This window comes from Theropithecus gelada, chromosome 2, assembly GCF_003255815.1.
Source record: "Theropithecus gelada isolate Dixy chromosome 2, Tgel_1.0, whole genome shotgun sequence".
In the NCBI taxonomy this organism is placed as follows: Eukaryota; Metazoa; Chordata; class Mammalia; order Primates; family Cercopithecidae; genus Theropithecus; species Theropithecus gelada.
The window spans coordinates 143,260,701-143,279,204 of record NC_037669.1 but is presented as its reverse complement, the minus strand read 5'-3'; the positions used below and the strand labels follow the sequence as shown (position 1 = coordinate 143,279,204).

The following is an 18,504-nucleotide window of genomic DNA, read 5'->3' as shown; positions in this document are numbered from 1 at the left end:
ACAGGTGTGAGCCACCACGTCCGGCCTATAATAATGTTTTAAGACACGCATTTCATCCTCACCATAAGCAGTTCTTATTACTTTAGTGAAGTTAACTGGACATGCAAATAAACACAATTTGTCCTGGAGTAAAATTAGAACAGATTTAAGGGTACATATTCTACAAAGCAATACATTGTTCTAGTAATTGATGGAGAGGGTAATAAAGCATCAGTCTTGCATTAGTGGGTCACTTGTTCTGAAAAGATGCTAAGTGTGGTTTTCTGGATTTTATTTTGACAGAAAAATTTTAGAGACAGTCTTCGATGAAGTCATCATGGTAGATGTCTTGGACAGTGGTGATTCTGCTCATCTAACCTTAATGAAGAGGCCAGAGTTGGGTGTCACACTGACAAAGCTCCACTGCTGGTCACTTACACAGTATTCAAAATGTGTATTCATGGATGCAGATACTCTGGTGAGTGTGGCTTTGAGGGTAGAAAAGAAAGATATATATGGTAATAGACACCTATTAGGCATTTGAGGAATGCTGTCAAGACTTGACAGCAAAGTTCAGATAGAACCACTGTCATGAAATATGTCAGGGGATGAAGGAGAGGAGGCCCAGGCTGCCTTACAGCTGTCACCATCTTTTGTGTTGGATGACATAGGGAGAACATAAGAAGGGTATTCTGTAGCAAAAACATTTCTGTAATGCTCTTTCTCCCCTTTGATCAGGTCCTAGCAAATATTGATGATCTTTTTGAGAGAGAAGAATTGTCAGCAGCACCAGACCCAGGGTGGCCTGACTGCTTCAATTCCGGAGTCTTCGTTTATCAGCCTTCAGTTGAAACATATAATCAGCTGTTGCATCTTGCTTCTGAGCAAGGTAGTTTTGATGGTATGTATCTACTATCTTCATGTCTGATAAGCTGTGAATAATTAGTTATTTCTAGGGGCTGCTCTTCTCAGAAATAATTGCTGTGGTTTATTCTGCCTGAAGGGTATAAGAGATGGAGCAAGCATTTTAAGTTGTGCTCTTTTGGGAAGTGTGTGTGTGTGTGTGTGTGTGTGTATGTATGTATGTGTATGTAAATGCATCTTTTTCTATAGATGTGAAAGATTAAACTATGATAGGCAATTTTATAGGATTGTCTTTAAGTTGTCTTCCTGTATCTAATTTAGAGTATGATAAATGTACTGTGATTATTCAAAAATTCAAAACACTAAAAAACTTTAACATCTGTCTTAAACCTAAGTAAATGTAAGCTCAAGAGAGTTTGACAGGCCATTCCAGGAGGATTAAGCATTGTCACTATGGAAACTTGAGGAATAAACCTGATAATTTGGGTCTCATTCTCTCAGGTGGCATAAAAAAGAAGATAGAAAGTTTATATGAATAATCTTTGCTTCCAAACTCTCATTCTCTACAAGGCTGTGTGTCAGAGGTATCTGCAGGGCCAAAAAGCAGAACATTGACAAAGTCAGCATCCATTTTCTATAACATATAAATGTTTTTATAGTTATATTTATACAACAGTTCTGTCTGTGATATAGGGTCTCATATCTTTTGGAGAAGTTGATCAAATGAATTAGTGTGCTTTCGTTTCAGGCCAATTTCTGAAATAACAAGCCGTGTTTTTAAAAACAAAAACACACAGGACAAAACCAATAGTTAATATGCAGAAGGAGTTCTTTGAAAAATTATTTTTGATGGTTCTTTTGAATAAAGACCCAGAATAGAGAAGAAGAAGGACATTCTCTTAGAAACCCTCCCAGCAGTGACTCACCATCAGATATGTGACATTGTGGCAGAGCACAGTGCTGTGTGCTATTCACATGGGGTTGGGCCAGAGGCCTGAGCTCTGCTGGAGACACAGCGGGGGCTTCTTTCCTTCTCTCCCTGTCCCAAGAGTAGATCTGAGATTTGCAGTAAGTAGATCTTTTAGAAATAGCAGAAACAGCCTTTCTCGTTTGACAAAAGATTCAATCCTGGGTGCGGATATGAGGGTTCATTTTCATTAATTAGTTAGAAAGTTAAAAATCAAAATATTAAACTTGAAAAATGAAAACATTAGATCTATAAGTTTGTTAGATTGCTGAGGTTAAGATACTGGAAGTTAAAACATTTCAAATTATACATAAAACTGAGATTGGGTTTTCATTGTTGCTATTCACAGAAATTGAATTCTTTTTAGTTATTTGGCTGAGGATTTGGGAATTGTGGCTATATGAATTGTAATTGAAAGTAATAAGGAAGTTTAAGTCTCAGTTTTATGTAACTATTTAGCTTGTTTACACTGTAAGCTAGTAGTTCTCAAACAAGGGTGATTTTGTCCCCCAAAGGACATTTGGCAATGTCTGAAGACATTTTTGGTTGGTACAACTGAAGGGGGAGGGTGCAAAGGGCATCTGGTGAGTGGAGGCCCTGGGATGCTAAACATCCTGCAATGCATAAGACGATCTCCTACAGCAAAGAATTACCTAGCCCAGCATGTCAGTAGTGCTGAGGTTGCAAAACTCTGCTCTCTACATGCTCTAAAACAGAGCAGGAGTATCTGAACCATCATGTATGGCAGCATCTAACAAGAAGTGAAGTCTTGTTTTAAGCAACCTTAAAATAAGAAAATAATAATGTGTTAAATGTTCTCCGTGGTCAAGACCAAATGAAACTTCTTCACTTTACTGACATGATTTTCGCTCCTGCTATTTTCCTTTCATAGAAGGAATGAAAGCTGTATTAGTATTTAAGTTCAAAAGATGTATTCCTTATTACTGCTGCTTATAAGGAAACAGTTACCTTTGCATAAAAGGAAGAGGAGAGTGTTTTTAGCAGAAGTCCACTATTTGTCTTAACCTTCCCGTCAGAGTGTAGCTTTCTTCACCTCTTCTCCTAATTTGAAGGAAGTAAGTGTAACCCTGTCAGAAATTCAGTGTAACTCTTTTCAACTTCATTAAGTGAGAATCACATTCTAAAGTACATCTTGTGGCCTGCCAACTGCCTGAAATCACATGATTTTAATCATGTAAAGAGAATCCAATTTCTAACCTAGAATACTATTAAATGTTATTGAGAGGTAAGACTCTGGATACCAAACAGTAGTGTGCCATGGTAAATTATCTAGGTTATAATTTGAGAATATGAAACTAATTAATTAACCTATTCTTTGTTAAGAAGCTTGGATGTGTGCAAAGTGTGCGACTAGGAAGCACTTTCTGCTTTTTCAGCCAAGATCTGAAACCACCATGAGATTCTGTCTGTGCCTCTAGCACATTTCATTATTCAGCAGCAGGTTTCCAGGTGCTGGCCTTCCTCTTAGGTATTCCATTTACTGGCTCATTGGTGGTGAAGGACTGAATCTTCTCTGTTGATAGAAATTGAAAGAGGTAAAAAGTCAACTGTGCAGCTGAGAACTTACAGTTCTCAATATGTTGTTTAAATTCAGCAGAAGAAGAAATTTAGCAGTTCTCAAATCAGAGGTTGTGTTCACTTGAAATATGTGTTAAGCTTTACTTAGCAAAGAAAGCTCACTCTGTACCTTGGGAGGCTGCTTCTCTCTGGAGGGGTTTACTATCCACTTGAATCAGTGTGTGAACCATGTGACATAAAGATGTGTTGGACTTACGCTTGATAGCAATAAAATATTTCTTTATGGACAATGACTTTGTCTAATGGCAGTAACCTTTGCCTGTAGTTTTCAATATGTTATTATATAAAAAATATAGTAAAAGTAAATCTTAAAAATTAAGAATTATATAAAAAATAATTTTGGTTAGGTGTCATGCTGTAGGCACTGATGAACATTTTCAGGTGTTCCTTTCACAGTTACCCACATTTTCTCACAACCATAGTTTCTCCCTCCACCACCCCCATAGTCAGTTTTAAGTCCCAGAATTTTCAGCTCAGACCAGTTTTTCAGATGACTGTATCTCAGTGCGAATATCTTGCAGGTCATGTTTTTAACCTCTTTCCTGTGTTCAGCAGAAACTGGTGGGGCCTGGTGTCCACTGACAAGACACATAGGCTGTTGATGGCTGAGCATTTGCAGCTGCTTTTGCAACCCTTCTCATGCAAAAGAATGTGGCTGTCATTCTTCTAATCACCAGCCCTCTATTCACAGCCCCTCCACCTCTCTATTCTGTGACTCTGGCCAAGAGAATAATCCTAATATGGCAAACCATACTAGGTACCTTGACTTCTCTTTCTTTCTAAAATTCTAGAATGTTAAAATTTAGAACTGGTGACTACATACCTAATTCATGGCTGCTGTCTAATTTTCCATAATGAAGAGTCAAGCTTCTATACTGTTGTATTTTCAAACTGTCTTGGCACTTACTTCATCACTATAATTACGTATTTCCCGAAAAGTTGAACAATAGCTGTTGTGAAATAGTTATACACTAGTATTGTATAGGATGTGACAAGATAAAGTTAACTTCAGGGCATGTTAGCAGTAAGAGGGGAAGAGAGAGATCGTTATATTCTAGGTTCTAATCAGTTTTGCTTCCGCCACATCGGTGAAATGAGGCTGATGAACTTGACTCTTAATTTGAAAAAATCAACCTGAATGCAAGTTGAGGTTTATTTTCTTTTCCCTTGTGACTAATGTATCTTAAGAGTGCTTGTATAGTTGAAGGGTTGAGTGCTTAAAAATTGTTGTCTATTTGGTCTGTATGTGTCAGTTTCAAAAACCTAGGTCAGAGGAATTCATATTTTCTAATTTGGAATATTCCTAAAAAACATACTCATTTTGATTACTGCAATGTAAATATCCTAAACTTTTGATTGGTGTACTGGAATTTTGGTCTGTAGTTGAATTTCTAGAAAGAAGAAAACGTAGTATAGAATAAATTAGTGGCAGAATATTAGGTATGATTTATTTAAGTAGAGTCCAGGATCCGCTTTGAGATCATTATATTTGTGTGTTCCAAATTCTAAGTGGTCATTGAGTCCCATAAGCAGAATACAGTAATGTTTTGAAATAATGTTTTAACAGAAATGATTTGGTGCTACATTCTATTAAAGCGTAAAATTGACCCCAGAGCTAGGTTTTAAAATCTTTGTAGTTAATTAGGCTTCATGTTGGACCTGCCCAAAAAAAGAATGAAGGACTGAGATATTTCAAGATAGTACTTGTCTTGTCCAAACCAAATGAGCTCAGAGATTTTGGTGTGCTTCACTTGGTTCCCTGACTTGATAGGTCGGCCTGGACAGTTATCTTACCATGGTGACTTCCCCCAGCCACCTAAGCACTAGGCTGCCTGTTCTAGTAATTTATCAGTTGTTTTGGAAATGACTATGTTCTCTTGCATTTATGTCATTTTATTGATAGATAATAAGTATCTTGAGGAAAAGCAAAAGCCATAACATGTAGTGGCAAAATTGATGAGCACACAGGGTCAGAGATCATGACCCTGTGAGAAATAGAGGAGGAGGAAGCGACTAATGTGTTATATGTGTGCAGGCTCTTATGCTGGTCATTTTACCTACTTTTTCACTTATTTCTCAACAGTCCTGTGAGGTAAGCATTCATACATCCATTCATATAACAAATACTCGTTGAGAGCCTACTATCTAGCTAGCACTGGGGACCTGCCATTGTTACAGTTCAGGACAGCAGCTTGCCTGGTGTCCCTGAGCTGAGGCAAAGTCAGGTCTGAACCAGGGTCCTTCTGAGCTCTGGTTGGGCTATGTGTTGCGGGGAGGAGAGGTGGGGTGGGTGCTGGTGGTGGGGGGTGGCTTTTCCATTCCCAGTTCTCTCACATGGCAGCATTCTTGAGTATGTGTCCTGAGAATGATACAGGATGGAGGAAGATCCTTATTACCTTGGCTTTATGTCAGGTTAATTAAGTAATTTTTCTGAGTAGACAGAGCAGCTGGTATATTCGTCATTTTACAAATGAAGGAATGGAGGCTCAAGTCTTCTATCTCTATTGCTACTATTCCTCCCCTCTGATCCAAAATACCTAAAAATACTTTGTCATTTAAAATCAGCAGCACAGTTCATCGGCGTGCATTGTTTTATGGAGTCTGGAAGTACTTTGAGAAGTGTTACTGTCACCTGTATTTCTGTAGTAGGTTCATTCATTATTTCAAACATCATTTTAATTTCTAATCTGGGAAAAATCCTAAATTTAAGGGACAAAAATAGACTGGTAAGTAATACACATTTTATTCCTGCCTCTATAAAGTTTATATTCTGAGACCTTACAGACATTTAACAACTAGTACACAGTTATGTAATCATGATTCTAGTAAGTTCAGAGTACTAAGAGTCCAGACTAGGAGGACCTGCCTTCGACTGAGAAACTGACATTTAAGCCAAGAATAAATGTTTCCTTGCATGTATGTAATAATTAATAGCTTGATACTTAATAATCTTTTAACAAAATAGTGAAAAACAAAAGCTATAACATGAAGTAGTAAAAGAAATCAGTTATTCTTGGCTTAAATGGGTTGAGGCCAGTGAGATGCAGTGATGCTGGGGCCCAAGCTCCAAGTGCCTGGATTTCCATAAGCCACCTTGGGTTAATCTAATGATCCTCAGTAAATCTCATAAAAATATCCCCAAGAGCTGGGCTTTCATAAGCTGTAATTTATTAATCCTTAGCATGCTCACTATAGGCAGAAATGATTATATCTGCCAAGCATTTTGTAGGAAGTTAGTTTTAAAAAAAAAGTGTCCAGGTGCAGTGGCTCACGCCTGTAATTCCAACACTTTGGGAGGCCGAGGCAGGCGAATCACTTGAGGTCAGGAGTTCCAGACCAGCCTGGCCAAAATGATTAAACCCTGTCTCTACTAAAAATGCAAGAATTAGCTGGGTGTAGTGGCATGTGCCTGTAGTCCTGGCTTCTTGGGAGACTGAGGTGGGAGAATCACGTGAACCCTGGAAGCAGAGGCAGTGAGCTGAGGTCGCACCACTGCACTCCAGCCTGGGTGACAGAGCGAGACTGTCTCAATAAATTAATAAATAGATAGAGGTGAGTCACGTGTTCGTGTCAGTCCTTGTTTCTCGCTCAGTTATAGTATAAAGCACATTTTACTTTAAATTTTTTTTTTTTTTTTTTTTTTTTTTTTTTTTGAGACAGAATTTCGCTGTTGTTGCCCAGGCTGGAGTGCAATGATGCGATCTCGGATCTCGGCTCACTGCAACCTCTGTCTCCTGGGTTCAAGTGATTCTCCTGCCTCAGCCTCCTGAGTAGCTGGGATTACAGGTGCCTGCCACCATGCCCAGCTAATTTTTGTATTTTTAGTAGAAATGGGGTTTCACCATGTTGGCCAGACTGGTCTTGAACTCCTGACCTCAGGTGATCCACCCGCCTCGGCCTCCCAAAGTGCTGGGATTACAGGTGTGAGTCACCATGCCTGACCTTTTACTTTATTTACTTTGTGCATCTGTCCCCTTTTGGATTTTGAAGTATCTGAGAGTTGGAACCTATCTGAATCTTCCTATTATGTGAATACCAAATTTATATAATGTTAGACATTTTTATAGAAATGACATTTTTAAGAGTTATTTTCCTTTGTTATAATAAAGTCATTCTTCGAAAGATTGTAGTGCTGCTCAAATTTTAATATGCAGACAAATTCCCTAGGGATTAAAATGTGGCTTCTGATTCTGTAGGTCGGGTGGGGCTCAACAGTCTGCACTGCTCTCAAGCTCCCAGGTGATGCCCATGCTGCTGGAACCCAGGCCACAGCTTGAGGAGCACTATTATAGGGGGAGCATTCCTTTGACTGAGATGCTGGGGCTCATGTCTAAATCAGAATTAACTCACTGCCCTGTTACCCACAGTAGACAAGCCAGCTGCCAGCAAACTATGGAAGAGCACGCAAAGTACACGAGCATTGAACAAATGCACAGATTTAAAAAGACACCACTTAATTCTGTTTCTGTCTTAGGAAACAAATAGTCCCAGTTTCTGATCAATGCTGTGGTGTGTCCATGGTTACCAGGTATGTGACCCTGCTTAAAAGACAGAAAGTATCAAGTCTGTAGTTGCAAGGTGATTACGTAGCGTTTGGGCAGCTGGGTGGAAGGATGATTCAGAATGAGATACTTGCTTTTGTTCGCAAAGCAGATGCAATGTGCCCCTTGTTCATTTCCTTTCTCCCTGTCTCTCACCTGTGTTACCACACCCTGGCGTACCGGATCACAGCTGCTAGTGATGCCTGCTAATCATGTTTGTTGGCTCTGAGATGAGTGAGATTAAAAGTATCTTAACCTGTCAGATTAAATAAAGCTGCCTCTGGAAGTCTGACTAAAACGTGTCGGACAAAAGTTGTAGGGTTTTTGTTATGGAAATTCAGCAGTCTTTAGGGCATCCTTGTGTGTTTTTTAACATAGATGTGCCTAGATTTGCATTCTGCTTTGAACTGTGCTATCATTTAAAGATTTTTCTAAAGAGAGGATACTGGTAACACCATACATAGATTTTTCTGATGAAGTTAAAACATTTGCCTGACCTTGAAATGTTGAACTGTGCATTTGGGAAAAGATGGTTAAGATTTCTAGACCGCTGAATTTAAAAATTCAGCTACAGACTTCTAGATGGTATTTAATTTATTTTTAATCCACAATTTTGGACTAAATTATAAACCTTTGTAGTCACATAGTGAGGTCAGTGGCCCTGGAAGTTTTACGACCTGTGTTGTCCCGTCTAGAGCCAAGGTTCTTGTTGAGTGTTTCAGGATTTGCCAATTTAACAGGCACTGTTGATTCACCAGTTCTACTTCAGTGCCTTTTCTCTTCCTCCTTGCTCGTTTTCTGTACAACCAGTGCTTCCCAGCCTCCCTGTGGCACACAGCTGATGGGCAGATGATGTTTGTAGGGTACCTGAGGGTAAACAGAAACGGCCTGTTGTGGCCAAAGGCAGCCAGCCAGGGACTTTGAGGGATCAGCAGCTCTGACTCCTGTTTCCCAGGCTCACACAGGTCGGATTTGGAAGTTCTACTTTACAACTACGATTTAGGCCTCCATGGAATTAGATTTCTTTACTGCATTATGAGTAGCTGTTAGTCATTTTAAGTGGAATTGCTTCAGTTAAAGGTCTTACAGTGTCCAGGTTCTCAAATGGGATAAATGTGTAGAGTTTTATTATTAATAATCCTTTATAACCTATACATATTTTTCTTTTGGTAGTATGCTTCATAATAAAAATTAAAAGTAAAGAATATTTAGAAAGAAAAGGTCTAAGCACAGTTCTCATTCTTGCCTCTAGTTGTATTACTAATATTTTAGCATTACAAGAGTAATATAATATTAGGAAAACTAGGGGGGAAGGAACATCTATTATACCAATCTCCTAATGCAATTATTTTATTTACTTTCTTTTAATATAAATGTTCATTAATGTTTATGTTCTTAGTTTTAATCACAATGTATGTAGCTGTATATCTTTATATAACACAGTGTACTGATGTTGTCTTTATAGACATTAGTTTTAATTGCTGAATAATATTCCATGAGTAGTTAGTATTACAATATCCTAACTATTCCTGTGTGGTAGAATGTAAGTCGTTTAAATTTTTTCTGCTGTTACAGAGTATTTTCAAGATTCTTGCATTCATTCCATAAATAATTTGCTAAGTGTAAGGCATTCTGCTACATGTTAGCATTATAATGGTAAGCAAAAAGCCATAATCTCTGTTCTTGTGGAATTTAGCAGCTAATTCCTGATTGTATTTTGCACGTTAATTGTAAGAGTTTTTTAAAAACCTGTTCATCTTGAGAGAACTGTAGATTTCCATGCAGCTGTAAGAAATAATACAGAGAGATCCCATGTACGCTTCATCTGTTTTCTCCCAATGGTAATACCTTGTATAACTAAAATGTGTCACCCCAACCAGGAGATTGACATTGGAACAATCCACCAATCTCACTCAGATTTCACCAGTTTTGTATGTATTCCCTTTTCTATGTGTATACGTGTGTATATATGCACTTTTGGTTTTTATGCAACTTTATCACATATGTGGATTGGTGTGACCACCACCATAGTCAAGATGCAGAGTAGTTCCATCACAAGAACCTTCATCATATTCTGTTTTTTTTTTTTTTTGAGATGAAGTCTCACTTTGTCACCTCGCCTCGAGTGCAGTGGTGTGATCTCAGCCCACTGCAACCTCTGCCTCCCGGGTTCCAGCTATTCTGCCTCAGCCTCCCAAGTAGCTGGGGCTACAGGTGTGTGCCACCACGCCCAGCTAATTTGTGTATTTTTAGTAGAGACGGGATTTCACCATATAGTTCAGGCTGGTCTTGAACTCCTGACATCGTGATCCGCCCGCCTCAGCCTCCCAAAGTGCTGGGATTATAAGCATGAGCCACTGCTCCTGGCCCGTCGTATTCTTTTACAGCCACAACTGCATCTCTCATTCTTTCCCTCTCCCCTGGCAACCATTAATTTGCTTCCTATCTCTGTAATTTTATTATTTGATGTTATATAAGTGAAATTACATAGTATGTAACTTTGTGAGATTGGAGTTTTTCACTCAGTGTAATTAATTTAAGATTCATCCAGGTTATTGTATCTCTAGTTTGTTCCATCTTATAGCTGAGAAATATTCCACATGGATGTGCCATATCCATACACCTGTTGAGTGACATTGGAGCTGTTTTCAGTTTGTACTATTATGAACAAAGCTGCTATGAACATTTCCTTAGCTTTTTTTTCTGTTCCCATGGAACTGATTGGCAGTATTTTGATGATTATGTGTGAAAGGAAATTAGTTAAGACTTCAGGCCTCTGTACCTCAGCCATTAGTGTCTAGTCCCACATTTGGGGTATCTTTGTGGAATCCAAAATAAGCCTTTAATGAATGGCATGATGTTTTGGCTTCGATAGTTTGTGCCTCAAAATACATTCATTTGCCTATATAGCTAAAATTGTCTTTAGTTCTCATGTCTGTCCATTGTCTTAGTCTATTGAGGCTGCTATAATGAAATATCATAGATTAAATGGCTTATAGAAGAAATAATATTTCTCACAGTTCTAGAGGCTGGGAATTCCAAGATTAAGGTGCAGCATATTCAGTATCTGGAGAGGGCCAATTTCCTGGGTCATAGACAGCTTTTTTATTTATTTATTTTTTTGTTATAACTGCTGCATGTGGCAGAAGAGGTGAGGGACCTCTCTTGGGCCTCTTTTTTTTTTTTTTTTTTTTTTTGAGACGGAGTCTTGCTCTGTCACCCAGGCTGGAGTGCAGTGGCCAGATCTCAGCTCACTGCAAGCTCCGCCTCCCAGGTTCACGCCATTCTCCTGCCTCAGCCTCCCGAGTAGCTGGGACTACAGGCGCCCGCCACCTCGCCCGGCTAGTTTTTTTTTTTGTATTTTTTAGTAGAGACGGGGTTTCACCGTGTTAGCCAGGATGGTCTCGATCTCCTGACCTCGTGATCCGCCCGTCTCGGCCTCCCAAAGTGCTGGGATTACAGGCTTGAGCCACCGCGCCCGGCCGGGCCTCTTTTATAAGAGCACAAATCCTATGCATGAGGGCAGAGCCCTCATGACCTAATCACCTTCCGAAGGCGTCACTCCAGGTACCATCAACTTTGGGGTTAGGATTTCAGTGTAGGAATTCGGGGGTATCTAAACGTTGAGTCCATTGCATTTTTGTAACAGTGAAGCATATTCTGTTGCCATCTTTATTGTCCTTTAGAACTTATAAGAGTGAAACTGATTTTCTGTTGTTCGTCCCTTGAGGAACACAGACCTGTCAGGGGTGCTGTTTAAGGAGGGCGTTCCTCATAGACAATCAGTGAATGCCTTTGATTCTTAGAGTTGATTGAAGGTATTTGGAAAGGATAGAATACGCAGAGGGTGGATAAGGTACACTTGGACTTTAAACCTAAAGTCCTGATCTTATTACTTAACTCCAAAAATTAAATAGAGCTCTAGATTTTTGAAGTCTCCTTGAAAACTAAGGATAATTGAATAGCGATGACAGCCAGCTGGGCTTGTTGTATGTTGAGAAAGGGGCTGGATTTTTCAGCAAAGGAGGCTGAGGAGAGGAGTGACTGCAGTATTCCTTCCTGACACTTAGAGCAGGTGTCTCCCTGCCTGCCATCCCCATACACACTCGCATGTATGCGCTCATGCACACGCACACGTACCGTTAACTCCTGTTCTGCTGCTTGGGAGACTCGTTCTGAGCGTGTTTTCTGAAATCTCATGAGTCTAAAATAGAAAGCACATGAAATACATGGAAGAATGTGTCTTGTGTTGTTTTTATTTCTTTTGAATGAGTGGCCATGATCCCCACTTTCTGAGGAAGATATGAAGTCCAGGAACCCCAAGGACTGAGCAGACACTTTGCTGTATCATTGTAGCTGGCGCTGGCCACAGTGGTGACTGAGCAGGATCTGCCCAGAGACTTTTGGTCAGTGGTGGGAGAGTGCACCATAGGGTTAACGTGGCCTTGTGGGCCCTCTGTTGATAAGCCAACAGTTGTGGGCCCTGGAAAACAATTCCGTTGTTCCAGTTTGCTCTTTTTTACTTTTTGATTCTTTTTGTCCTATTACACTCAGGGGAAAGTCTGAAATCTTTAACTGGAAATAAAGTGTAAAACCTGATCCCTATGTGGTCTGGTCCCTGCCGCCTTCTCTGAGACTCACCTGGTGTCATGCAATTGATTCCCGCCGAGTCCACTTAGGCCACCTTCCAGGCCTTCTATCCATAGCCTCATGCTCCTGCCCACCACAGGTCTGTGGTGTGCGCTGTTTTTGTTCTGCCTGGAACACTGTGCCCTGTCTTTCCCCCATCTGCATTTTTCGGGTGTGCCTGTGCACCCCTCAGATACTGGCTTAAACACAACTTGCTCGCGGAAGCCTTCCTTCACCCATCAGATGTCGCTCAAGCCACTTCTGTGTGTGCCTGTAGTACCATGTACATTCCTTCACTGCATTCATCTCCATCTGTGCGATGTTTGTTGACTTGATTTGCTGCTATTGGTGTCTCCCACCTGACCCTTGTGAAGACAGTGACCATATCTCTTTGTGCACTGTTGACTCTGCACTGCCTAGTACAGTATCTGATACATAGTAGCTGCTCAATAGATACTGGTTGAATTAATGAGTTAAATCAGGGAAATGGCCACTCCCTAAAATGTTTTCAATTGGCGTGTCAAGGAACTTATTAAAAAATGGGGGCCAGGCGTGATGGCTCATGCCGGTAGTCCTTGCATTTTGGGAGGTCAAGGCGGGTGTATCACGTGAGATCAGGGGTTCGAGACCAGCCTGGCCAACATGGTGAAACTCCATCTCTACTAAAAGTACAAATATTAGTCTGGCGTGGTGGCATGCACCTGTAGTCCCAGCTACTCAGGAGGCTTAGACAGGAGAACTGCTTAAACCCAGGAGACAGAGGTTGCAGTGAGCTGAGATTGTGCCATTGTACTCCAGCTTGGGTGACAGAGCGAGACTCCATCTCAGAAAAAAAATAAAATAAAAATGGAATTAGTGTCTATTTTTAAAGGTCCAGTTATGTGCTCCTATAAAATTCTTAAACTGTCATAGAGATCTGTTAACTAATTTATATATTTTTTTCTTTTAGGTGGGGACCAAGGCATACTGAACACATTTTTTAGTAGCTGGGCAACAAGAGATATCAGAAAACACCTGCCCTTTATTTATAACCTCAGCAGCATCTCTATATACTCCTACCTCCCAGCATTTAAAGTGTAAGTGCAAATGGTTTAACTATTGTTGGAGATGTTGAGGGAAGAGAAGGGGGGTGTAAAATTTGGGGGCTGCCTCATTGTCATTCTGAGGGAAATAACAGGTAGATACTTTGAGGAAAGTTTCTCTTATAAGAACCGTGGCTGCAGCGGGGAGAAACCTTGATGTTATTGATTGCCTTGTGCTTGACCCTAGGGTACTTAGCTGCCTTTGGGACAAGGTTCCCATCAGTTTCTGGGGTTCATGGCCCTCTGGTAAGTTATTCATGTGTCATGGTCAAAAACACAAGACTCTTAAGCTCTGCAGACTTACAACTTGGAGGAGTTGAGTTTGTGCTCTAACTCAGTGTCTTCCCTATACTGTCTGCTGAGCCTTGGTTTCCTTCACCTGCAAAAAGGTGTTAAAAGCTCCCTCAGAGTTGTTGTGGGGATTAAGCCAGATGCAGGCAGCAGTGTTGCTGCTGTGGCTAAGAGTAAGGACTCTGGAGCTAGATGACCTCACTTCACATCCTGCAGTGACCACTTCCTGGATGGTGACCTTGGCCTACTTACTGAACTTCTGCCTCCATGTCTTCATAGGGTTATTGTGGGCATTAAGGGAGGTCATCATGTAGCATGGTTAGAAGAGGGCCTGGTCTACCCAAGTGCTCAGTACTTGTTAGGTTGTTAGTCATTTTTGTTTGAGAGAGGCAGTATAGTGTTCAGAGTGTCATAAACCAGAAAGGCAGGGCATATGTCCTCACTCTGCCATTTATCTGCTACATGACTTAAGACTTGGTGCCTCAGCTCCTCCATATGTAAAACAAGGAAGAAAATAGTACCTAGCTCACAGGGTTGTCAGGAGGATGAAGCAAATTAATACATATAAAGTGCTCAGTGGACATTTGTTGTTTTTGGTAATGTGCTTGTTTAGCACAGTCCCTGGTGCAGTTTTTTTTGTTTTTTTGAGTCAAAGTCTCACTTTGTTGCCCAGGCCGGAGTGCAGTGGCATGATCTTGGCTCACTGCAACCTCTGCCTCAGGGTTCAAGTGATTCTCCTGCCTCAGCGTCCCTAGTAACAGGGATTACAGGCATGCGCCACTACACATGGCTAATTTTTGTATTTTTAGTGGAGATTGGGTTTCACCACATTGGCCAGGCTGGCCTTGAACTCTTGACTTCAGGTGATCTGCCCACCTTGCCTTCCCAAAGTGCTGGAATTACAGGCGTGAGCCACTGCTCCTGGCCTCTGGTGTAGTTCTGATACACCTTACAGCTAATACAGCCTTGTTGCAATGTTTACCTCACTGTTAGGGACAGGATCCTATTATTTAGCCTCTGACTCATTTGTGTTTAACTAAGAGGATGATTTAGATTTCTTGAACAGGGGCCTAGCTGTCAGGTTGATCCTGAGACAGTCGTGAGCAGCAAAGCCCTTCACTGAGTTGGGCCAATCTCTGTCCCATATGGACATTCCTGAGTTAGCGGAAAACAAAGAGCCTTTCACTCCTCATATTTCATTATCCAAAGTGCTTTCCATAAGTCTTACACCACAGTAATGAGCATGTCTGGCTTTTTGTAGCAGCAATGTTTCCTTTTCTGTTCTTTTCTGGGAAGACTCTATCAACGTCCTCCAGATAAGGATTAGAAGCATCTTGTGTTCTTTCCTCCCTAACTGTTCCCTTGGCGTATGTCTCCAACATATTACATTCTCTTCCCTTTGTACAATGGGAACAAGCAGACTCTTAGACACACCAGCTGTGTTCTGAGGAAAGCAAACAACAGGATTCACTGTCAGGGGACGAATAGGAGAAGCATTATTTTCACCTCTCAGTCCTTGGCCTTGTAAAATACAAACCTGTCTCACATGGAAATGTGAACCTGATCCATTTTAATCCTTACTTATAACCCTGCTAGTTTGAATAGTGTTCCTGCAAACCGTGACAGTATGGCCCCTAGAGCTGAATTTGTCTATAATAGGACATTTGCTTATAGTTCAATTGATTAAATTCAGTTTAGCAAGCAAAAAGATGACAGTGCAGAGGAGAAAGACTTTTGAATACTGTGACTATTCCACTCGGTCTTGCACAGTGAGTGTGTGGTTCTGTTTAACTCCATCTGTTTTCCACCTTACTACCATTGAGCACATTGTACGTTTCGGGGATAGCCTGGTTTATGCAGACACTGCTTGCAGTACTTTTATTTTAACACACAAGAAGCAGATGAAGCAGAGTTAAGTTTTGAGGAGTAAGACAGACTTAATTTGCTAGAACCTTGGCCTTTCTCTCTCAAGAACCCAGTTGATTTTATATCTTCCAAATGAATTGCCCCCAAAAATCCAGTTTGAGATCTAAATTACTGAAACAGGATGGTTTTCTTCTTCCTGGCTCAATGAGTGAGTGCTAATTTTGGAAATCCCCTGGGTTTATTGTAACCATAGAGAATATGACACACTGGGAAAGTTGGGAGCAACTCCGTCCATCAGGCAGATTTCAGCTGACCCAGGGCCAGCCGGAGATGCTGCTGCTTCTGTGCACCTCGCTCTTGTGGGGTTCAACTCCACGTTTCTGTGATAAGGCTACTCAGAGCCATGCTTTGTCTCGCCCATTGCTGCCTATTGAATATTTAAACCAGATCAGAGAACTCATTTTCCCTTCCCTCTGCCAGAAAATATATTTGCTTTTCTTGTGGAGACCCATCCAGAGACATTTTTCCTTATATTCTTTTATATTTGGGCAAGACTGAAAAGGTACAGGTGGTTACATTTCTTTTTTATTGTAAGTTAATATAAAATTGTGGTCCAAATGTTTTTTAAATGAAAGTAATCCATTACAAGCATTTCGGTCATCATTGCTACTCTCCAGAGATCCCTGTGAATTTGAAGGCCTACCCTTGGGTTCAGAATAACCTTGGTGGTCTCCAGGACTAAGTAGCCCTATAGTATGCTGGCCTTTCCTAGGACAGCATGGGTGGTGGCAGGTGGAATCAGAGACCATGGAGTGGTCTGGAGCAACTTCGGCTTCATGGAAGAAAGAATGGAGTGTTTGTGTCACCAACTCCAAATAACCATGTACTAGGATGTCCCCAAAGCAGTATTTAGACACCCCAGAATCTTAGAGTCTTGGATATCTAGAACATCGTGGCCTTTGGTCTTACATGAAGCTTCAGCTAAAGGATGCCCTGGTATAAAGCAAACTTAATATGAATTTAAGCCACAAAGCAGCACATCTAGTGCCTTTCTCTCTGTACCATTTGGTTAGAACAAAAGATAAAGGAAACAAACTTTAATAGTTTTATCACTTCGAATGACTACTCAAATATAAAAAAACAGAATTAGTATTGTTTTTGTAAGGGAAGATCCTTTTTAACACAGCATAATTTGAAAACTAAAATGTTTGGTTTAGTAATTTTTAAGTTAGTTTGTAGTATTGCATCAGAAAACAAATCATAAATGCATTGCATTTTTTTGAGATGGGGTCTTGCTCTGTTGCCTAGGCTAGAGTGCAGTGGCACAATCACTGCTCACTATAGCCTGGACCTCCTGAGTCAAGCGATCCTCCTGCCTCAGTCTCCTGATGAGTAGCTGTGACTACAGGCATGTGCCACCATGCTCAGTTAATTTGTGTGTGTGTGTGTTTCATAGAGACAGGGTTTTGCCATGTTGCCCAGACTGGTCTTACTCCTAGGTTCAAGTGATCTCCCACTTCAGCCTCCCAAAGTGCTGGGATTATAGGCATGAGCCACTGTGCCCAGCTCATAAATGCATTTATTAATAATATTTTTGAAAGTGCCTAGCATAATGTTTGGGATATTTAGTAGATTTCTTAGGCTTCTAATAATTTTTTTTTTTTTAAGTTTTCTCTAAATGAAGGTTTTGTTTCATCCAGATAGCATATACTTTGGTTTGTGCATAGTACTGCAAACAAAAAATCTTATTAGTCTTTTAAAAATCGTTTAGTTCCATTTTTGCTTTCTATTATATCCACTGACTAAAAGCTGTCTAGGAATCTCATGTTATATAAAACACACCTTAAAGCAGAGAGACAGAATTCTCTGGTATTGCTTCAAACCACTACATAAATTAATTGGTCAAATTGATTGAGTACAAAGTCTCATTAACCCAGTACTTTCCATATAAATATTTTGTTTTACCCTTTACTTGAGTTTAGATATGACCAGAGACCTGGCCTAATGAGAATTAAATATTTTTTCATTTATTTTACTCTTTTAAACATTTCTGAAGATACTCATATTTCTTTCTTTTTTAAGAATCAGACTCATTCACTAAGACCTTATCAACCCTATTTATCAATATTTTCCCCAAAGGAATTAAACCTTTAGTGTTGTGAATTCTGTTGTCCCTGTGTAGTTCTGATTTGGTTATTTTTCTTCGCTCCCTGAGACACGTCCTTGGCTCTAACTCTCCACGTAACTATTGTTATTGGAAGTCTGTTTTCATTTCTTTTCACACTCATACATATTCACTGAACCTTGAGGCTGACTCAGAAAGAGTTTGGGTCACTCTTTTTCTCCAGCCATTTGTTGGCCTGCTGGTCGTTCATTCGGTTGGCGAACCTGGAGCATGTACCTTGTGCCACACTTTCAGCTCACTCAAGGCCTCAAAGATGAATAAGGGAGCTTGGAGTCTAACCCACTTAGCCACTGCTTAGATGTACAGTTTCTTGTATGGCACATGGCACAGTCTGTCATGGTTCGAGTGTTAAGAAGAAGAATCAAGCAGTGGTTGCACAGATGTCTTGTTCCCTCTTTCTTGGTGATAGTGGGGCCCCATTTCACAGTGTGGCTGTCTGGTCATTCTGACCTCATCTGAAGTGTTTATCTCTATCAGATGATCTGTCCTCAGATCTCACTG

General features: G+C 40.5%; 1 protein-coding gene across 4 annotated transcripts in view; it reads left to right on the top strand.

Moving 5' to 3' along the window:
* Nucleotides 1–18,504, top strand: part of GYG1 (glycogenin 1) — a 37,372-nt gene that overhangs the window by 5,401 nt on the left and 13,467 nt on the right. For all 4 annotated transcript variants that reach the window (XM_025375112.1, XM_025375111.1, XM_025375108.1 and 1 more), the window contains exons 3-5: nt 283–457; nt 718–880; nt 13,529–13,655. In XM_025375112.1, the coding sequence (XP_025230897.1) occupies nt 283–457; nt 718–880; nt 13,529–13,655 (465 nt within the window). The remainder of the gene's footprint in view (nt 1–282; nt 458–717; nt 881–13,528; nt 13,656–18,504) is intronic.